This window comes from Dipodomys ordii, unplaced genomic scaffold (genome assembly GCF_000151885.1).
Source record: "Dipodomys ordii isolate 6190 unplaced genomic scaffold, Dord_2.0 Scaffold77, whole genome shotgun sequence".
Taxonomy (NCBI): Eukaryota; Metazoa; Chordata; class Mammalia; order Rodentia; family Heteromyidae; genus Dipodomys; species Dipodomys ordii.
The window spans coordinates 5434519-5457157 of NW_012267293.1; the positions used below are offsets into that span (position 1 = coordinate 5434519).

Genomic DNA, 22639 nt, shown 5'->3' on the forward strand with positions numbered 1-22639 from the left:
AGAGAGGCCGGGGGGATGCCAGGCTGGCCTGAGGGGACGCCCGGGCCGGAAGAGAGGCTGGGGGATGCCAGGCTGGCCTGAGGGGAGGCCCGGGCCGGAAGAGAGGCCGGGGGTATGCTCGAGCAGAGAGGCAGGTGGAGAGGTGGGAAGGCCTGCGGAGATCATAGAGGCCTGCGGAGAGTGGGAGAGGCCCGTGGAGAGGCTTGCAGAGTCAGAGAGGCCCATGGAGGTCAGTAAGGCCTGCAGCGATCCAAAGGCTACGGGAAGGAGGAAAAAGAAAACTTGCCCTCTTGGAGGTAGTTGCAGACCAACTAATAAAACCCCTTTGTCACCTTTAACTGTGCTTCCGTGGATCTTCTGGCTCACCGGTTATAGCCTGACCCCAAGGGAGGAGTTGCAGGTGGCGGCCACCTTCTTAATCTGAAGGTGAAAGCTGTTGGTGATCAAGAGCTGCCCTGCTGGATTGAAGGTGACCTCGGTGCCCAAGGCCAAGCTAACGTGCCCTAGGCCTGCTGAAGTTCCTCCTAGGGGGACGCAGTTTTTAATGTGTCCAGTGACTAGTTCATGATTGTCTTTACATGCTATCCTTGAATTCTAAACTTCTGTTTGTACTGTCTTCTAGATCCTTGGTCTTCAAAGTGAAGTACTTCAGTCAATATTTAAGGTGAGAGAAGAAAGAATAAGAATGAACAAAACTGTCTCCACCAAGACTTTACTGAGAAAGGGAGCTACTAAGCCATCAGCCATCGGATGCTAAATGCCTAGAATGAGGCACAGGGCTCTAAAAACCACTTTAAATGGGTACAGGCTTCTTTTCCTCACACAAATCAAGTAGCTGGAAACCCTCAATACTTTCAGTGTATGTAATCAACTCCCAAGCTCCAGTTGGCTTGCCTTTCCTAATTCTCACCTAGTCACAACCCAGCACTCTGCCCCTCAGTGTCCACATCCAGTTGCAGCTCCCCACTGCCTGCCTTTCATCTTCCAAATGTACCTTTCTAAACAGTAAATCAGGCCTAAGGGAGCATAGTATGAACTTTTTTTTTTTTTTTTTTAAACTCAGGACCTGGGCTGTTTCTGAACTCTTGCTCAAGGCTAGTGCTCCATCACTTTAAGTCACAGCTAAACGTTTTTTTACATAGTAAACTGGAGACAAGTCTCAGACTTCCCCACCTGGGCCAGCTTTGAACTGCAATCCTCAGATCTCAGCCTCCAGAGTAGCATGTACTGCTTTTACCTTCATGACTAAGATTGTTTTCTAACTGTATGCTTAAATGACTCCTGCTTTAAAAAGAACAAAGGACTGGGAATGTGGCTTAGTAGTAGAGTGCTTGCTTAGCATTCCTGAAGCACTGGGTTCCATTCCTCAGTACCACATAAAAGAAACCTGAAGTGGTGCTGTGGCTAGCCTTGAGCAAAAGCAGCTTAGGGGCAGTGCCCAGGCCTAAGTTCAAGCCCCAGAACTGGCAAATATATAACTAAATAATAGCCCATACCCTGAGCATCAAACAATTCCCACTTACTGAGAGCACGTGCCATGATAAGCTACCCACAGTAATGAGTAATTTTCACAACCACACTTGCATAATCTTGCCACAGGAAGCTCACAAGAAATCTCACAGAACCAGAAAATAAGAGTTAATAGTATACTTTTATTTTGTAACTTACAAACAACTTTGCCTTCAAATAGTTAACATGTCATTGATGATCATCTCCCTTAGATACTGTGAGACAGCTTAAGTATCTATGGACACTTCATAGGGTCAAAAAAGGAGAAAAAATAGCCTTGATTAAAAATGATTCTAGAACCATACACAGATAAGGAGGACAAGGAACCCTAACTACAAATCATCTTCCTCTGTTACATTATTGCTCTCAACTCCATGCTGCTTGTTCTTCTAGATGCTTTCTTTGAATGGCTGCAGTAGCTGATAGGTCTTACATTTACACATGCAAAATAATGCTGCTTTTTACTCATAGATTCTCCGAGGCTCCTTCAGTACCACACCACCTTCTGTCATGGCATTCTGTAGGCGTTTCATCTGGTTTTGAAGATCAGGAATAGAAAAAAAGCTTAAGTCAGCACTCAAGAAAGCTGAAAATTACTGGAGGCAAGCTTAGGCTCTGAGTTCAAACCCCAATATCAACAAGAAAAACAAAAAAGGTTGCTTTCTAAGAGAAAAAGAAACTGATTTGCTCTTATACAATTCTCACATAGAAAGTACTTGGGAATTATAATATCCAACATCAAGAGTTAACAAAATCATGCCTTTGATATTTGTGTGTCTGTGTGTTCCTGGGGAATGTACCCAAAGGCTCTTGTCATGTTGGGCATGTGCTCTACCACTAAGCTTACAGCCTTAGTCCTATGATATCTTTTTTTATTTTTTTTGGGTCCAGTCATGGGCCTGAACTCTGGGCTTGGGCGCTGTCCCTCAGCTCTTCAGCTCAAGGCTAGCGCTCTACCACTTGAGCCACAGCGCCACTTCTGGCTTTTTTCTTTTTGCTTATGTGGTGCTGAGGAATCAAACCCAGGGCCTCAGGCATACAAGGCAAGCGCTCTATCACTGAGTCACCTTCCCAGCCCCCTATGTTATCTTGTAAAAGTCAACAAAAGCAAAAATACCGAATCTGAGGCTGCCTCCCATGGGGTTGGTTGGTAGACCATGAATGCCTGCCTCCAAGCAACGCTGGGCCAGCACTCGTCCTATACTCTCACAAGCCACCACATTTTTGGTGCTGTAAAGGTGCTTTTTAATAGCCCACTCCCGGGTGGATGCTGAAACCACAACCTGGCCATTTTGATGCTCAACAATCCCTTCTACGTGATGCTGAGTCCTTATAACTCGTAACCTAAATAGGACAAAAAGAGAATAAAATTGTAAAACACCCAACCAAAAGTTAAATGACTTCAGCTCAACATCTACTTCTTAAGAATTCAATGCTTAATTTACTTCAACATACTTAATCTAGATTTCACTTGGAAAAGGTAAGCTTCCTCTTTAAGAGCCTTTGTGAAACTATACTCAAGAATAAAAAACCACTCACACTTAACTTCAAGCATCAAATAAAAAACTTGGCTTTTTTTTTTTTGGTCGGTGGTGGGGCTTGAACTCTGGGCCTGGGCACTGTCCCTCAGCTCTTCAGCTCAAGGCTAGCACTCTACCACTTGAACCACAGTGCCACTTCTGGTTTCCTGAGTGGTTTATTGGAGATAAGAGTCTCACAGCATTTCCTGCCCAGGGTAGCTTTGAACTTCGATCCTCAGCTCTCAGCCTCCTGAGTAGCTAGGATTACAGGCGTGAGCCACCAGTGCCCATCTTAAACTTGGCGTTTCTGAAAAGCTTTGCTTATTTACTTAGCTGCTTTATAAAAAGTTGAAGCTGCTGATTATGACTTTATGACTGGATAAAAATATGCTTTTATTTTCCAGTGAAAAGGAAAATAAATGCAGCAAATCTTAAAGGTAAAAATGAAAATCATAAGAATACTAGAAGATCGACATCAGTAGCTCATGCCTATAAACTTAGTACTTAAGAGGCTAAGATCTGAGGATCAAAGTTCAAAGCCAGCCCAGACAGAAAAGTCCATGAGATTCTGCTCTCCAGTTTTCCAATTAACTACCAGAAAAGCCAGCAGTGGAGGTGTGGCTCACTCAAGTGGTGGTGTGCTAGCCTTGAGAGAGGAAAAAAAAAAAAGCTAAGGAAGAGTAAATGCTCAGGCCCTGAGTTCAAGCCTCAATACTGTTATATAAAAGAAAAATGACAGCAACAATGTCAAATAGCTTTAATAAAAGAGATGGACAAAATTTCTGCATGGTTAAAAAGAAAAGGAAAAAAACACCCACTAGACTGAGCCTGAGCATGATGGTACATTAATCTCAGCCCAGGAGAAGCTAAGGCAGGAAAATCACTAGCTCAAGGTCAGTCTGCATTACACAGAGATCTCAAGGATAGCCTATGCTATATCAAGATCCTATCTCAAAAAAAAAATTATAAAAAACAAAAAACAAGCAATAAAAAATCAACATATATTCTTCAAAGGGCTAATTTCTGTAATATATTTCTTATTAAGAAAAACAACCAAGCTGGGCACCGGTGGCTCATGCCTATAATCCTAGATACTCAGGAGGCTGAGATCTGAGGATTGTGGTTCAAAGCCAGCCTGGGTAGGAAAATCCGTGAGGCTATCTTCAATTAACCACCAGAAAACTGGAAGTGGTGCTGTGGCTCAAGTGGTAGGGCACTCACTTTGAACCGAAGAGCTGAGGGGCGGCACATAGTCCCAGAGTTCAGTCCTCACAACTGAGAGAGAGAGAGAGAGAGAGAGAGAGAGAGAGAGACACAGAAAAATGACCAATAACTCTATGAAAGGGAGGGTCTCAGTATCTCTGAGGCCTTTTCCTATTGGCTTTATAATCAAAATATATTTTGAATATGTCAAAATTCTCTGATAAGATGGTTAAGAAGGCCAGACAGGGATGGAAAAGGATCTGCAGTTTAAATGATCCAAACTAAGTGAAAGAAAGTACTAAGCTTAGTATTCAATAAGATTTTAAGGCTTAGGATCCAGATTATTTCAAAGTGAACTCACTTACATCCTTTCTTTGACTCTTCCCTGTTTACTACATTAACTACCTAAAAACATATTATACCACTATAACAGTGATCCCTAGTCCACCTTCCACTATAAAACTATGAAAGACTTTTAGTAACTGAATCTTCTACACCAATATAATGCCTTGTAAATGTACAGGCTATATGTCCACATCTAACTTTAAATACTCCTTACAAACTATTTCTAATAAATCCTCACCAAGGAAAACAAGCAGCAGATAAAAAACCTACACACTGTAGCATAGTGGTGAAAATTTTATGTCCTGCCACGAAGGTCATATAGGTCATGTATCTTAGCTGTCACTTATTAATCCTGTCTCCTTCAGCTTCAATTTCCTTGCCCCTGTAAAATGGAGAAAGTTATTATATCTGCTTCATAACATTCTTTTAGAAGAAAACATAATTAGAGCAACTAGGTATAGAAAAAGTCATCAATAAACAACCATCTTGGGGTGAGAGATACAGCTTTAGTGATAGATTTGCCTATTGTGTTCAAAGCCCTGAGTTCAAGCCGGGTGCCGGTGGCTCACACCTGTAATCCTAGCTACTCAGGAGGCTGAGATCTGAGGATCAAGATTCAAAGCCAGCCTGGGCAGGAAATTCCCTGAGACTTATCTTCCAGTAAACCACTAGAAAACCAGAAGTGGCACTGTGGCTGAAGTGGTAGAGCAGTCGCCTTGAGCTGAAGAGTACGGGGACAGGGCCCAGGCCCAGAGTTCAAGACCCACGACCGATCAAAAAAAAAAAAAACAACAAAAAAAAAGCCCTGAGTTCAAACACAATATCCTCAAAAAAAAAAGGAAAAGAAAATCATCTTTATACATAAATGAATAAAACCTACAAATATTTTTATTTTATTTTTTTTGGGGGGGGTTTTGGTCGTGGGGTCTGAACTCTGGGCCTGAGTGCTATCCCTCAGCTCTTCAATTCAAGGCTAGCACTCTACTACTTGAGGCACAGCGCCACTTCCAGTTTTTTGTTTTCTGCTTATGTGGTGCTGAGGAATCGAACCAGGGCCTCAAGCATGCAAGGCAAGCACTCTACCACTGAGCCACCTTCCCTGCCCTCACTATTAATTTTAAAAAGTAGCAATGCTAACTTATCACAATATACATGTATTAAATTAGTAAAATTTTTATTAGTATAAATTAATCATACAAAGGGATTTCATTTACATACATGCGTCTTATGTACCTTTATAAAATTTACACTGTTAGACTGGTGCTGGTGGCTCATGTTTGTAATCCTTGCTATAGAGAGTAGCTGAGAGCTAAGGTTTGTGGTTTGAAGATGGGGCAGAAGTTTATCTCTTTTATCTTAACCACAAGAAAAAAACTTTCCCTGTTCTATCTCTATTATTCTTCCTCAATTGTACTCTCTTCTCCCAGCAATACTTTTAACTGGTCTTCAATTTAGCTCCCTTACCTCAACAATGTATTCTCCCTGAAGCAGATATGGATACAATGATTGTTAAACAAGCTTATGAATAAAGGAGAGTAAGGAAAGAGAGTGAGCAACCAAGGGGGTTAATCTGATTGTAACATAATACATGTATGTTTGAAATACCATGGTTAAACCCCTTTGTATAATTAATGCACACACACAAAAAGGACAAAGTAAAACAAGCTCTGGTAGTTACCAACTGGAAGGTGAGTATGGTGTTAAGTGCTTTATACAGACATAGGAAAACACAGTAAGATACCTGTTGGAAACATTGTATGGAAAAATCACAGTGATCTCCTTGAATAACAAATGTATTATCTTCTCATAGTTTCCCCAGGCAGTTAAAAAGACAACCTCATATTTTATCTTAATTTACAATGCTCAAAACCTATCTCCTACCTCTTCTTCTATCTTCATACTGCATCATTAACCTCACATCCATCAAAGTTCAGGTACAAAGGCCTGTCAGTTTCCAAACACATCAAGTTCATTCCCCTTCCAGCAGTTTCTCTGCTCTAAAGCTCTAGTGACAGATAACTTCTCTGGGATTTTACCATTCTCAATGTCACCTACTCTGAGAAGCCGCAGTAAGTACCCAGTTCCTAAGCTAAGTTCTTTCCAGGACACCTGTTAATTGTCCAGGAGAAGCACCCCCTCCCTAAGCCGCTACTGCAAGCTCGGCCTCCCCAGAGTATCCTGGGCCGAAGGAGCTGATGACAAGTTCGCCGGGCGCCGGGCACTGCCAGCAGACCTATTACCTGTGCCAGAACTCCCGCGAGGGCCACACGGTCCTCCAACCTCGTTCCTTCCTGGCCACTGCCAAGAGCTCCAGGTTCCGGGGATTCCTGTTGGTGAACTCGGGGGCGACGGCTTCGTTTTCCGAAGGCTGCTCGGCAGGGCTCACGGCCGGCGTGGTGCTGGAGAGGGCGGCGCAGGCCCGCTCTGGGAAGGGCGAACCGCCAGACCCGTCAAGGAAGCGGCGCGCGCCGGGCGGACCCCACCCCGCAGGCGGGCCTGGAAGGAGGGGGAAGGGGACCGGTCCTCAGCCCCCGACCTTCACTTTCTACCGTCACCCCAACGCTGGCGGCGCTTCCGCGTTCCGACGGGACGCGTGCACCCCCAAGTTAAAACTGGACTCGCCAACCAGCGCGTACCGAGCAGGACCGGGGCGGGCTGGGAGGGGCCGGGCGGATTACCTAGGCTCCTGCAAGCCGAAGGCAATTTCCAGAGCCGCAGCTGCAGCGCCATCGCTGAGGGGCGCTCACCCGAGCCTCGCCTTCCTTCGTTCAGAGCCGTCCGGCGGCTAGGTGGCCGCGGCCATTCCGGCTCTGGAAAAAAGCCGTAGGGTCCCTCGGACCACAGGAACCTTCAAGGCCCGGAACCAAATAGACCCGGCCTCTGAGTGGCCGGGAGGTCATCTCTGCTCCGCCAATCATCGCTGACGTCGGAGCGCAAGCCGGTCTGGAGGCGACCAATCCTGTCGTAGCAACGGGAGAGGGCGGGACGAGGTTCGCTCGGGGCGCTGCTTTGCGCACAGGCTCCTCCACGAGGACGCCGGGGTCTGAGCCCGCTAGGAGCTCAGCGTGAGCTGGTCCTGCCGTGTGCACACGCGCATCTCACAGCCGCACCGCGGTTGCACTGATAACCTTGTCAGGACACTTTTCCTCTCGAAAAAGGCGAGACGTTTCCGTCCGGCGCGGGGCAGCCTTCCTCCATCCCACCCAGAAACCGACGTCCCCAGAGCCCAGCCTGCCGGTTGGCCTCCGGCTGCCTGCTCAGGAAGTCCGTCCACCCGGACCTCCGAGGGCCTACCTTCCCTTTCCTACCACAAGTACACCCCAGGCCCCGCCCTCCCTCTTCTAGAAGGTACTAGAATATGCAAGGAGCAAACGCGACCCTGCCGGGAGGGCGGACCCACAGGAACACTTCCTGCTTCCGGCAGTCCCCGAGCCTGACTCCCGGGTACTACTTTCGCGCCCTTCTCATTCGGCCTCTAATTTGACCCAAAAAAAGAGCCCGCCCCCTTCTAAGTTCCTCACTTCCGGCGAGTTCATCTCTTTCCCCCCCCCCACACTTCCCGAAGTGCCTCGCGGCTGAGTGTGGGAGGAAGGAAGCGGGCGGGGCGTGCGGCCCACAAGCCCCTGCGGCGCCGCTGGAGCCCTCCTCACGCCGTCGCCGCCGCGCTCGTGTCCGCCGCCCGGCCTAGGAGCCGAGATAACCGGTAGAAGTCGCACGCGTGGCCCGCCGTGAAGATGGAGGGGCCCTTATCTGTGTTCGGGGACCGCAGCACCGGGGAGGCGATCCGCTCCCAGAACGGTGAGGGCGGGAGAGGCGAGGCTGGCCCGCGGGCGGCGCGCACGCCGATCCCGGCCTCCGGGGCCCCTCGCGGCTGGGCCGCCCGCCGCCTTTCCACCGTCCCTCGGCTTCCAGAAAGGTCCCTCGGCCGGGGCGGCGTCCGTGCGCGGACGGGCGGGGTGCGGGGACGCGAGCCCGGGGCTCCGGCGCCCCTGCGCGCGCGCGCCCCGCCTTTGTTCTGGCGGCGGCGCGGCCCCGCGCTCGGCTCCGTTTGCTGACGGGCAAAGGCCCGCGGAGCCAGGACCTGCCCCGCGCCCCGCCGCTCCCCACACGGCCCCCGGCTCGGCAGATACCTGCCCTGACACGTTCTTAGAGCCGAACTGAGATACTACCTGGACGTGAGGAAGAAGGAGGCGCCGACGAAAGCGGCAGTTAGCGAGTCATTTGTGATCGGAAGTGGAGCTTCATTCTTGCGCTTCGGAATCACGTGCCTGACTCGATGACCCTTTGGGCCTTGCTATTTTTGCTTGGACGAGTTGGAAATAAAGCTTGCACCATTCGCTGGGTCTGAAGGACAGGCTGATGCCTTGCCTCTCCCCCTCCCCTCGCTTTTTTCAGTGTGAAGTGACAACGTGACATTTCTGACCTGATTTCTATAAAGTCCATTATGGAAAACACTCCACTTGAAACTGGCTGGCCCCCAATAATTTGAGAAACAGAAAAGATATTGATAGGCTTGAGGGATTTGAGAGGCTGTCAGGTGTCCTTTAACCTTTAGATTTGGTTTTAGGCAGTAAGATTTTTCTAATTTTATCTTAATTGGTTACAGTTATGGCTGCAGCTTCCATTGCCAATATTGTAAAAAGCTCCCTTGGTCCGGTTGGCTTGGACAAAATGCTGGTGGATGATATTGGAGTAAGTACGTGTAACTGTTAGTTGCTTTAAAGGAAGAAAGACCTTGAATATACCTTTTCTCCCAAACCTGGATATTAGAAAGTGTATTTGGTTTTTTGTCGGTTGTAGGGCTTGAGCTCAGGGCCTGGACACTGTCTCTGAGTAAAAGAGCTCATGGATGGCACTCTATCACTTGGTGGCACAGTGCCACTTCTTTGGGAATTGTATAAAGCCCAACGGGTACCTTCATAGATGTGTGCTGATTCAGGGGATAGCCTGCATTTGCAGGGGATCTGTGCTGACCGCTTTTTCGTTTGCTTTCTCAGGATGTAACCATTACTAACGACGGTGCAACCATCCTGAAGTTGTTGGAGGTGGAACACCCTGCAGCTAAAGTTCTCTGTGAGCTGGCTGATCTGCAGGACAAAGAAGCTGGGGATGGGACCACTTCTGTGGTAGGTGGTGCCTAAAGAACAGCCCTAAGGAGAGTCAAAAATGAGCTAGAAAGTTAAGAAGGTGATGTTTCTCCAGAAGTGATTAATAAACAAGAATTGAAAACGGATTATAATTACCTAGTACAATTTAGAAAGAGAATATGAGGGCTGGGAAGGTGGCTCAGTGGTAGAGCATTTGCCTTGCATGCATGAGGCCCTGGGTTCGATTCCCCAGCACCACATAAGCAAAAAAAAAAGCCGGGAGTGGTGCTTTGGCTCAAGTGGTAGAGCGCTAGCCTTGAGCTGAAGAGCTGAGGGACAACGCCCAGGGCCCAGAGTTCAGGCCCCACAACCGGACCCAAAAAAAAAAAGAATATGAGATGATAAAAATGGCCCCTTCAACCATGGCTAGTGGTTCATGCTTGTAATTCTACATACTTACGAGGCTGAACTGTAAGGATCACAGCAGTAGAACATTAGCCTTGAGCACAAAATCTAAGGAACAATGACCATTCTCAGTTCAAACCCCAGGAATAAGACACACAAAAATAGCCCCTTCATTTTAAAAATTGGAATTTCACATGTTTGGAGACCCTCTCCCCACTCCTTCCCCCCTTCAGTATAATAGTTGTGTGAAACTGGGAACAATTGTTTTATATTATATAAAGGAGGGATTGTTACCCATTGTTTGGTGACCCTGGGACTTAATGAGGACTTTATACTTATAGGCAGGTCTCTACCATTTCAGCCACAGCTCAAGTATTTTAAATACTTTCAGGAAATTCAGAATGGAAGTAAATATATCAGACTGGCCTGTGAGTGAACATGATTTGATACATAAAGTCTTCATAGATTATCCAGCAACCAATATACTGTTGTTTGCTGAGAAAGGTGTTGGTTCTGGCAAAACAAGAAATTGAGGAAAAATTACTTCTATATTAAGCTTTAGCCTTGAGCTGGAAGAATCTTTTCTAAATATGGGAGCAGTCTTCGTGTAAGTAATGTGACTTAAGAAATAACATCATTTCTTCCAAAAGAAAATACAGGATTTGTTAATTTAATAAAATAGTTCTAGTCATGAGTGTTAAACTCTAAACCTAATGGATATGTTTTCTTTTCCAGGAACATCTGAACTAGTTTGTTCGCCACATTATTTTCTCTATTTTGGGCCATTTACATGGAGTACTTTAGTTTTCTAATACTTTTCACTAACTGTAACTCATTCCCATTATGGCAATTGTGGTTAGTTAATAGTTGGCCATTTTACCGTCATTTATATATGCATTGCATATATTGAACATTCTGTTTACTTACAACAATGATTGTTTTCTCGACAGGTTATTATTGCAGCAGAACTTCTGAAAAATGCAGATGAACTAGTCAAACAGAAAATTCATCCCACATCAGTAATTAGTGGCTATCGGCTGGCATGCAAGTAAGATTATTTCCATTTAGAGAAAGTTTGCTGATATAGTGGTTGTAAATACTCTTACAGTATAGATTACTAACATAATTTTGTTTGAAAAAATTTCGAAGCACTGGGATGAGTGCATCTTCCCATTTGACTACCACATTTTCTCCTAAACATAGACTTTAGTGGCTATGCTTATGGGATACATTAAAGTTGCCATGATCTGAAGGGGGAGGGTTCTGAAGTGCCCTCCTTCTATATGAAATGGCTGAACAGTAGATGCCTATGACATGAACAAAATGCCTGTGACATTTTGACAATGTGTTTGTTAAATACAATGAAACCAAAAAGTTCAGTGAATATGAGTCTTGTTCTCTCCTATGCTTCAGGGAAGCTGTGCGATATATCAGTGAAAATCTAATTATTAACACAGATGAACTTGGAAGAGACTGCCTGATTAATGCTGCTAAGACATCCATGTCTTCCAAAATTATTGGAATGTATCCTTGGTTATTTTTCTGTTTATTTTTTTTCCTCCTTTTTGCCATTAAGACTTACCATTTTTTCCTGGGATGCTCATCTCAGTGAACCATTCTGTTATAGAAATATACATAACACTTATTAAATTCCCTGTTGCCTTCCCTGAATTCCAAGGAGGAAAAGATAATAGAGACATAAGAGTAATTGGAACTGAATATAACAGTAGCAAATAATAATGTAGCAGTTTTGGTAACAATTCTTTGTAACAAGCTTAGTGACATGCTGGTACTTGAAAGACAAAGGTAGGAAGATGAAGAGTTCAAGGCCAGCCCAGAACTATGGAGCAAATAGGGCTAGAATTGCTTTGGGTGTTAAATGTATGCCCTTCCTTCATTGAGAGTCTCCTTATCCTTAACTATTCACAAGAAATGGTGATTTCTTCTCTAACATGGTAGTGGATGCCGTGCTTGCTATTAAGTACACAGACTCAAGAGGCCAGCCACGCTATCCAGTCACTTCTGTTAATATTCTGAAAGCTCACGGGAGAAGTCAAACAGAAAGCATGCTGGTCAATGGCTATGCACTCAACTGTGTGGTGGGATCCCAGGGTAAGGTCTTGAATTAAATTACTACAGTATAAAAGTGCCTTTGTTGTGGTTTGTGTACAGTAATATCTTCTCTAACATAAGCACAGAAAATAGGAGGTTGCATGTCCTTAGTGCCTTAAGGTTTAATGAATTACAAGTTAAATTGTATTTGAGTTACCTTACATTATGTTTATTTACAGGCATGCCCAAGAGGATAGTTAATGCAAAAATTGCTTGCCTTGACTTCAGCCTGCAGAAAACAAAAATGAAGCTTGGTGTACAAGTGGTTATCACAGACCCTGAGAAATTGGACCAAATTAGACAGAGGTATGGTGGGAAATTTTTGGCCTTTGAAATGAGCTGTTTGTGAGTTATTCTTGTGTCACACCAAATTGAGTGTACTAAAAAGAATGAGTCTTAGAGATAACCAAACAAGGGGCATATTAGTAGAAATTGTGTTTTGGAAGACTTTAACATCTTATCAAGTCAAGTTTAGATGTTTCAATGTGATTGAAGGTCATACTGTGTATGTCTGTCTTTTGTGGTACGTTTAGTTTCAAAATCAAAGATAAGATCTAGGATCCTTATTTTATCAAAGAAGCAGTTAGAACCTGACAGTTGAGTGTTAACTTAGTATGATTGACACTAAGGCTGCAAGTGATAGGATTCAACCTGTACATTGCAGTAGACAGTTGTGGAGATTTTGTCTGCCTAAGTCCATGTGACCTGCATCATTCAGATAACTTGGGTTACTTTTATTTCAATTGATGTGGTAACTAAATGCTGTGGAGCACATATGATGTTAGCACTATTTGTATACAATGCTTGATGTATCAGAGTGTCTGGCATATCTATGATCTCAGATTTATGATTTCTTTGTTAGGAACTTCAAAGTACTTAATTGTCAGCAACTATGATTATGTACCCTCCTGTGCTGTAGCATATTGAAAGTTGTTTCTCATGACGACCTGGCCTATGTATCCATTAACAATCTTGTCTCTCTCTGTGAACTTTGTAACCTGGACTGGCACAAATCACTCCATTCTGCCCCAGCCTCTTGACTTAAAAACAGTAGAGTTCTGAACTACACTGCTTCATGACATAGCATAGTTTTTTGAGTTTTTCTATAAATTGGAGTGGTTTTAAATTCTGGTTATAGATGGGGAGAAAAACCCAGTTAATTTAACTTTTTTTTTTTTTTTTGGTCAGTGATGGGGCTTGAACTCTGGGCCTGGGTGTTGTCCCTCAGCTCTTCAGCTCAAGGCTAATGCTCTACCACTAGAACCACAGTGCCACTTCCCGTTTTCTGTTGATTAATTGGAGACAAGAGTCTCATGGACTTTCCTGCCTGGGCTGGCTTTGAACCACGATCTCAGGCTTTTGAGTAACTAGTTCTACAGGCATGAGCCATCAGCACACGCCATTAGCTTACAATTGTTTTTTAAAAAGATGTCACACATTACCAATGATCTGGATTTCTAAAGGAAAATATTTTCTCTTTAGAGAGTCAGATATCACCAAGGAGAGGATTCAGAAGATCCTGGCGGCTGGCGCTAATGTTGTTCTCACCACTGGAGGGATTGATGACATGTGTCTCAAGTATTTTGTGGAAGCTGGTGCTATGGCAGTCCGGAGAGTTTTAAAGAGAGACCTTAAACGCATTGCTAAGGCTTCTGGGGGTATGTCTTCTACTGGCTCTCATAAAATGCCGCACACACACACACACCCAATATGTGACCATATGGAAACCATTTTACATTGAAATACTGACTATACAGCTTTTCAAAATAATTTGCACTTTTTTTTTTTTCAAGTCCTGGGCCTTGCACTCAGGGCAAAGTTTATGTGGTACTGAGGAATTTAACATAAGGCTTCATGCATGCTAGGCACTCTTCCTTTAAGCCACATTCCCAATCCAGAGTTGAATTTTTTTTTAAGAGCATAGAAGATGGCTAGGGTGAATATACTTCTGAAAACTTCATTAGTTTTATTCCTGTGGGGAATATCAAGAAAATGTATTTGGCCATTGCTAAATATGACATATACCATTTTATGTTTATTTGTTCTAATGTCTTTATCAGAAAAGCTGAATCTTGACGATTCTAAAACCATGCTGGGTGTTGGTGGCTGAAGCCTCTATTCCTAGCTATGCAGGAGGCTGAGATAGCATTATTATAGAGGATCGCATTCAGAGACACCCCTGGCAGGAAAGTGAGCTTCAGTTAACCACCAGGAAACCTGAAGTGGTGCTGTGCCTCAAAGTGGTAGAACACTACCCTAGAGTGAAAAAGGTCACAAACAGCATCCAGACCAAGGTGGAGTCCCAACTAACCAACCAAGAAGGAAAAGATTCTAAACCCATCAGGAAAAAACTTTCTTATCTTTCTCTCACAGCAAGTATTTTGTCAACCCTTGCCAATTTGGAAGGCGAAGAAACTTTTGAAGCCACAATGTTGGGACAAGCAGAAGAGGTGGTACAGGAGAGAATTTGTGATGATGAACTCATCTTAATCAAAAAGTAAGCAACTTTCTACGTTCTGAAACTATGCAGACTTAATGAGTAAGAGTAAATTTCCCATTTTTTTGCTGCTGTAATCCCTTGGTGATATGAGCAGTTATACGCGTGGGATAAAGTAAAATAGGCCATTGTAAATTGAGGTGAAATACATTTCATCTTTTTGCATGGTCTAGACATTGTACTGCTGAATAGGCAAATGTCATACACAGGCAGACTTTAATCCAGGCACATGCAGTGGAAAAACTAGGAATTTCCCGTTTTGTTTTAATAGTACAAAGGCTCGTACATCTGCATCAATTATCTTGCGTGGGGCAAATGATTTCATGTGTGATGAGATGGAGCGCTCCCTACATGATGCTCTGTGTGTGGTGAAGAGAGTTTTGGAGTCCAAGTCCGTGGTCCCAGGTGGTGGGGCCGTAGAAGCAGCCCTTTCCATTTACCTTGAAAACTATGCGACCAGCATGGTAAGAGACGTTTGTTTTCAAGAGTATGGCAGGTCATTTCCTGTTTTACTACTACCTGGAGACCTTAGCTGCTGCAGTGGGCTTCAGGTGCCTTTTCTGTTTCTTAGGGGTCTCGGGAACAGCTTGCGATTGCTGAATTTGCAAGATCTCTCCTTGTTATTCCTAATACTCTGGCAGTTAACGCTGCTCAAGACTCCACAGACCTGGTTGCAAAGTTAAGAGCATTTCATAATGAGGCTCAAGTTAACCCAGAACGCAAAAACCTAAAATGGTAAGTATTTGATTTCCAGGTCTTTCATTTTCATCTACTAATCATACATGCAACTTTGTTCTTTGACCATTTCTTTTTAGTCTATACCTGTTCAAAGGGGTTTCAAGTTGATGCCAATTTCTGGTTACAGTGTCTTGAATATCTCCTGTTCCATCACTCTCCCCTGAAAACCAATTCATTTAAATATTTGCCATTCTACTTGGACTCTGGGTCTCCATGCTATCCCTAGGTTTTTTGGGTTTTGGGGTGCCAATTTTGGCTTTTTCAAATGTTTATGTGGTACTGATGAGTTGAATGCAGGCACATGCAAGGCAAACACTCTAATGCTAAACCACATTCCCACCCCTATTCCTTTATGTTGTGTTCAAGGTTAATGGTCTACCACTTGAACCACAACAGCTCCACTTGCTGGTTTTTGTGTATGTTTAATTGGACATAAGTCTCACAGATTTTTCTTTTTCTTTTTCTTTTTTTTTGGGTCCGGTCGTGGGGCCTGAACTCTGTGCCTGGGCACTGTCCCTCAGCTCTTCAGCTCAAGGCTAGCGCTCTACCACTTGAGCCACAGCACCACTTCCAGCTTTTTTCTTTTGCTTATGTGGTGCTGAGGAATCGAACCCAGGGCCTTGAGCATGCAAGGCAAGCGCTCTACCACTGAGCCACCTTCCCAGCCCCTCACAGATTTTTCAACCTAGGCTAGTTGTGAACCACCATCCTCAGGTCTTATAATCCAAAGGTATGAGCCATCAGCACCTGGCTCTTAATAGATTACTTCAAAACATAGATTTAGCACAAATATTTAAATCATTATTACAAGCCTTTATTTTTATTTAATCATCCATAACTTAATCCAAAGGATGATGACATAATTAGGAGAGTTATACCTTTCCTACTCCGCTTCTCTGGGTAATCACTACTACAAAAAGGTCAAGAGTATCTAATTGGGAGCTCTCACAATCACCCACAAATTTGTGGGAGTACATTCTGACAAATGTGTCAGTGGCCAGTGTGAGAGCCTCATCCAGGTACTGACACAAACCATGACCATCATCATTAAGTAATAGGAAACTTTACTGCCATGTCCCCTTTTCTGCAACATCTGGTGCACTGCTCCTTATGAAGATTTGAAGGGCATGGATGGGAGTAATAGATTATCCACAAGATCTCTGTCAGCTATTATAACCCATTTTCCTCAATTACAGGATAGGTCTCGATTTGGTCAATGGGAAGCCCCGAGACAACAAACAAGCAGGGGTTTTTGAACCCACCATTGTTAAGGTGAAGAGCTTGAAATTTGCCACAGAAGCTGCAATTACCATTCTTCGAATTGATGACCTTATAAAATTACACCCGGAGAGCAAAGACGATAAACATGGAGGCTATCAGGATGCCGTTCACTCCGGAGCCCTGGATGACTGATCTCACTCCCCCTTATTTATAACAGTGTTAGAGGCAGTGTCTTACACCTTACATATTAAAAGTACAGCAAGCTGTCAACTTGGATTCTTGTGAGTGGTTCCCTTCCTCATTTTGTTCCTTAGATTTTACATATTACAATTTACATTGAAAAAAAATCAAGGTTCAGTTGTGAGTACTGTTAAGCGGTTCACCCTCTCTGAACACACATTGCTATTCCCATCCCACCTCCAATACACAGGGCTGCAACACCACGGCTCTTGTCCATTCTCTCCAGTGTGTGTAGCAGGGTTACAAGGATCCTACAGCCAGATGCTCCAAGGGGGTGGCCCAAGGCTATAGCCCCTCCCTCAATGTTGACCTGAAGAGGAGGGAAAGGATCAAATCATTGGATTCATGAACAAAGATTAAATTCCCAAGTTTGCTTTAACAGAAAACCACCCTTTCACTGCTGACATAATTCATGCCCCACATACACTGTTGATCATCTTCCCTGTTCTTCATTTTACAATGCCCCATTGTAAATAAATTAATGGGGTCAAAGTATTTTTGCCCTGGGAAATGCAATTCAACTATCATAGTAGGAGCTTAACTAGTTATTTCTATTATATTATTTCTATTATATGTTGGTCGTAGGTCTTGAACTCTGGGCCTGGGTGCTCTTCAGCTCAAAGGTAGTGCTGTACCACTTGAACCACTATGGTTTTCTAACAGTAAGAGTCAGGGACTTTCCTGCTTGATCTGGGTTTAAACTGTGATCCTCAGATCTCAGCCTCCTGAGTACCTAATACCACTGTGAACTACTGGCACCTGGCTTCTTATTTCTTTATCTATTACCAAGTGACTAAGCCAGGCAATTACCTTTTCTGGGCATAATCCAAGTTCTTTCTTTATGGCAACAGACAGAGCTGCATAGGCTTCATTGATTTCAAATGCATCGACATCCTCCAGAGACCAGCCTGCCTTAAAGACCTGCAGGAAAGAAGAATGGATAGAGCCCTGGGTGATGAAGGCAGGAATTAAACCATTCCTGTTGACAAAAGATTCACAACATAAAAGTGCCACTTTCATGTCACTCTTTAAAGGTGCCTCTGTGCAGCTATGTGGGGTGTTCCATGTATAATCGCAGCACAGGGCTGAGCTGGTATATGGTGTATCCAAACAATCTTAAAACTGATGCAGGCTAGATGTGGGACACAGGTGGAACACTTGCAGATGCCCATGCCGTGGCTTCAAACATCAGTATAGGGAAAGTAATTTTGACTGCCCCTCATGGTAGGAAATCACTAAAGGGGGACTGGAAGGTGGCTCAGTGCTTCACATTCATGAGGCCCTGGTTCAATTCCTCAGCACCACGTAAGCAGAAAATGCCGGAATTGGCATTGTGGTAGAGTGCTAGTGTTGAGCTGAAGAGCTGAGGAACAGTGCTCAAGCCCAGAGTTCAAGCCCCACAACCAAAAAAAAAAAAAAAACGCTAAAAGTATAATGAAACTCACTTGAGGGTTAGAAGCATTTTACTGATGCAATCAAGAACAATCCAGATGCTGGGCACCAGTGGTTCACACCTATAATCCTAGCTACTCAGGAGGCTGAGGATCATGGTTCAAAGCCAGCTAGGCAGAAAAGTCCATGAGACTCTGATCTCTAATAAAAACCACTAGAAAACTGGAAGTGGTGCTGTGGCTCAAGAGGTAGAGTGCTCGCTTTGAGCTGAAGAGTGCAGGGACAGTGCCCAGGCCCAGGGTTCAAGCCCCACGACCGACCAAAAAAAAAACAATCCTGATGATCAGAAGTAGAAAGGTGGGTTTAAAAGACTTAGTTCAGAATTAGGGGTCTGGCCTTAGCTCTATCAAGAGACCAATTGACAGGTGTAGGAAGTTAAACTCACAGCTTGCTTTATGGCTGGAATGGGTCCGGTTCCCATAATAGAAGGGTCCACACCTGCTTGTGACCAGGAAACAATCTGTGCTAAAGGTTTAAGACCACGATTTTCAGCTTCTGACTTCTTCATAAGAACCACAGCTGCAGCACCATCGCCCATTCCTGTAAAATACTTGATTTCTAGGAGGCTCTTTTAACTTACCTATCTGTGGGTCCTGTATTCACCACTAGACATGGGTTACATTGACATCTTGGTGAAGCCGAATTTCAGCAATTTACATTATACTTACATATACTTTTGACCATAGACTTCCAAGAACCCTATTTCCCCCAGAGCAGAGAGGGAAGGGAGAGCTAGGTAGGAAAATGGAAAGAAGATACTTTTTTTTGGGGGGGGGTCCAGTTGTGGGGCTTGAACTCTGGGCCTGGGCGCTGTCCCTCAGCTCTTCAGCTCAAGGCTAGCTAGCACTCTACCACTTGAGCCACAGCGCCACCCCTGGCTTTTTTCTTATGTGGTGCTGAGGAATCCAACCCAGGGCCTCGGGCATGCAAGGCAAGCGCTCTACCACTGAACTACCTTCCCAGCCCAAGAAGATACTCTTAAGGAATATTGGTAGAGCTGAACCCAAGCATGTTGGGCAAGAGATCTACCACTTGAAAAATGCCCCCAGTCCTTTCAGTTTTGAGATACAGCCTTGCTAACTGCCTCAGTTGGCCTATATCTGAAATTACAAGTGAGTGCTACCATGTTCACACTAAACTCAGGAATTCTTCATTTATCTCTAGTTGCAAGGTCAGGCAATTAACACCAGGCATGGTAGGACACACTGTATTCCCCAGTATATAAGACTCTGAAGGATTGTGATCTCAAGCTTAGTTTGTGCTACAAAGCACCCCCACCCTAAAGAATAAAAAGAAAAATTCAGGTAAATCAGTAAATATGGAGAAACTGTAAGATTTTTTTCATCATTCTGTGTGGGAAAGGTATGCACTTGGTAGACCTTGCAGAAGATGGCACTTCCCCAAATGCCCAAACCTGAAAGCAAACCTGAAGCATTAGCTGCGGTGACGGTCCCCGTGCCGTCTGTAAGGAAGTATGGCTTCAGCTTGGCCAGGGCTTCAAGGTTGCTCCCATGGCGAGGAAACTCGTCTGTTTTCACTTCAGTAATGCCTAGGAAGCATAAAACCAAGAACACCACAAAGCCAGCAGTCAGCAGGCTTCAAAGACAAGCGGAGTCACATTAGTTTAAAAAAAAAAAAGGTCTGTTAGTATCTACCCACTTTCATTCCAATAGGAAAGTACACACAAACATTTTAGGGGAATCGTTCCTAAATCCCTCTTCCTTCAGATGAAAGTTTAGGAGCACTGGGCACAAGGAGCAGTGCTTTGTGTCCTGCACCTGGCTGGTTGGAACTCAGGGGGCAGCAGTCTTAAAGCAGTCAGGCTGCCAGTAAGATAGCAGTTTGCAGTAGGGAATCTGGGCTGTTGCATTCTGTGTTAGATTAAAACAATAGCCCAGAAGGCCCTTCCTCTAGAGATGTGAATGGGAAAGCGCACAGAAACAGCCACACAGGATGGCCATTCACTGCTGAAGGGGAACAGGCAGCTGCTCCCTCCCAACAACCAGGACCAGTGCTGCAGGTGCTCAGGACACCTGCAGGGAAGGCACAGGGCTGTGGCCCTCTGGGCTGCACTCCCCATGTAACCAGGTACACAAATCCAGCACAGTCTTTCCCACAGCACACACCCATCCAAGAAGCATCTCCACATCTGACTCCTGTGAGTGCCCACTACATATGCACACACGTTTGAACTTTCAACTCTGATTTATACACTCACCTTTTCTGGAAGACACGAGAACTGGTACAATCTCTTTGTCAAAATGGCCAGCTTTCTGTGCATGCTCTGTCCTGTTCTGGGACAGCAGTGCAACCTTGTCCTGATCTTCTCTACTCACCTGCCATTGCTTGGCAACATTTTCAACTTGGGAGAAATAGCAAAAACCCAACATGTCAATGAACTAAGTTTTAGCAACCCAAAAACCACATATTAGCAAGTGCTTAGATGAACTGGAGGAGCAGTGTGTGCAGAGTGGGCCTCATCCCAGCACCACACCTCAGAGCCACAGTGCTCTTTTTTTTTCTTTTTATTTTTTGGGGGGGGTCTGGTCATGGGGCCTTAACTCTGGGCCTGGGCGCTATCCCTCAGCTTTTCAGCTCAAGGCTAGTGCTCTATCACTTGAGCCACAGCACCACTTCCGGCTTTTTTCTTTTTGCTTATGTGCTGCTGAGGAATCGAACCCAGGGCCTCAGGCATGCAGGGCAAGTGCTCTACCACTGAGCCACCTTCCCAGCCCAGCCACAGTGCTTTTAAGGACGCTGTTTTCTTCCTTCTCACTCCCTTTCTGTGTAAACGTGTACACATTAACTGTTAGTATTTTTGTGCCTTGGGCTTTAACATTCACTTTCTTAACTGAGGGAAAAGGTTATGTGGGTGTGTACCACTAATACTTGAACATACATACATACATACAAATTCATAGCTACAGCTTAAACACATTTTAATATTTCTGAATCCACCCACCACCCTATCTTCTCCCTTCCACTCCCATCTCTGGCCCCTGATGCTAGAGGCTGAACCCAGGACTGGTGGCTACTAGGTGGGGATGTGAGGATGTGAGGATGGAGTAAGTGAGGTGCATTTGAGAGGTGCAGCCTGTCTCCTTGACTAATACAGCCTATCCACCCTTTATCAATAACTTCTACAGTCAACACCGCTTGCCAGCATGAGGCCCAGAACAAACACAGGCTACCAGCCAACCTCCTCCAACTGCCTGAACACCATGTACTTACCCTTTGGACACCATTTCATGACTCAGTTTCCTGGCCATGGAAGAATCAAGTGATATGGCTGCTAGAGCTTGGAACAGCAAGACTCGCTAACATGATGTACTTCTTGCAAACTTCCTAAAGCTAGTGTACTTGCAACTATATCTGCCTTACCTGTAATGCCCATATGATAGTGGTGAAAGGCACATGTAAGACCATCGTGGAGAATGCTATCAGCCAGGGGCATCTCACCCATCCTGACTCCTGTTCTCAGGTGAGCCAGGTGAGGAGCCTGGAGGAAGAAGTAAAAATGGAGTCTGTAATCCCAGCTACTCAGGAGGCTGAGACCTGAGGATCACAGTTGAAAGTCAGCTTAGGCAGGACAGGTCATGAAACTCTTTTTTTTTTTGTCGGTCGTGGGGCTTGAACTCTGGGCCTGGGCGTTGTCCCTCAGCTGTTCAACTCAAGGCGAGCGCTCTACCACTTGAGCTACAGCGCCACTTCCAAGCCATGAAACTCTTAACTCCAGCCAACTACTCAGAAAAAGGTGCTAGAATAGAAAGGAAAAGGTAACATACTTGGTAGAAGTGGGGGTACCGTTATCACCACTAGGCAGATTTGAGGGACAGGGCTTGGGGGAAGAAATCCCACAGGGCAAACCCATTGCTGCCTGAGAGCTCCACTCAGTAACCCGCCTTTCCATGTTTTCCGTTAGCTTGTTTGTGAACTCAGGGCCTTGCACTATTTTGGGGCTTTGTAGCTCAAGCTGGCATTTTACAACTAGAGCCACATCTCAACTACTAGTTTATGGGGTTTTGTGTGTGTATGTTTGTTTTTCTTTGTTTTGTCTGTCATGGGTCTTGAATTCTGGGCCTGGGCGCTGTCCCTCAGCTCTTCAGCTCAAGGCTTGCACTACCACTTTAGCCACTATGCCACTTCCAGTTTTCTGGTGGCTTACTGGGGATAAGAGTCTCATGGACTTTCCTGCCTATGTTGGCTTTGAACCATGATCCTTAGAGCTCAGCCCCCTGAGTAGCTAGGATTACAGGTGTTAGCCACTGGCGCCTGGCTTGTTTATGTTTTTGAGATGAGGTTTAAGAAAT

At 44.8% G+C, this 22639-nt stretch overlaps 3 protein-coding genes across 3 annotated transcripts in view; 1 reads left to right on the plus strand and 2 right to left on the minus strand.

Moving 5' to 3' along the window:
- Positions 1 to 1632: 1632 nt before the first annotated feature.
- On the minus strand, positions 1633 to 7466 carry Mrpl18 (mitochondrial ribosomal protein L18). Its single transcript, XM_013024591.1, is given in 5 exon segments — positions 1633 to 2042; positions 2627 to 2672; positions 2674 to 2853; positions 6818 to 7001; positions 7256 to 7466. Coding segments are annotated over 5 exon segments (534 nt in total). The 5' UTR covers positions 7308 to 7466; the 3' UTR covers positions 1633 to 1970.
- A 730-nt stretch (positions 7467 to 8196) lies between these two features.
- Tcp1 (t-complex 1) lies at positions 8197 to 16913 on the plus strand. Its single transcript, XM_013024557.1, has 12 exons — positions 8197 to 8375; positions 9184 to 9269; positions 9575 to 9703; positions 11020 to 11117; positions 11483 to 11593; positions 12000 to 12181; positions 12361 to 12487; positions 13664 to 13839; positions 14555 to 14678; positions 14950 to 15142; positions 15250 to 15413; positions 16613 to 16913. Exons 1-12 carry the CDS (start codon positions 8312 to 8314, stop codon positions 16827 to 16829), a joined length of 1671 nt encoding a protein of 556 aa, XP_012880011.1. The 5' UTR covers positions 8197 to 8311; the 3' UTR covers positions 16830 to 16913.
- Positions 16914 to 16998: 85 nt separating this feature from the next.
- Positions 16999 to 22639, minus strand: part of Acat2 (acetyl-CoA acetyltransferase 2) — an 8902-nt gene continuing 3261 nt past the window's right edge. The window contains exons 3-8 of the mRNA XM_013024529.1: positions 21711 to 21828; positions 20548 to 20691; positions 19756 to 19878; positions 18715 to 18869; positions 17688 to 17798; positions 16999 to 17187 (exon numbers count right to left, since the gene is read on the minus strand). Coding sequence (XP_012879983.1) covers positions 17017 to 17187; positions 17688 to 17798; positions 18715 to 18869; positions 19756 to 19878; positions 20548 to 20691; positions 21711 to 21828 — 822 coding nt within the window. The 3' untranslated portion in view covers positions 16999 to 17016. The remainder of the gene's footprint in view (positions 17188 to 17687; positions 17799 to 18714; positions 18870 to 19755; positions 19879 to 20547; positions 20692 to 21710; positions 21829 to 22639) is intronic.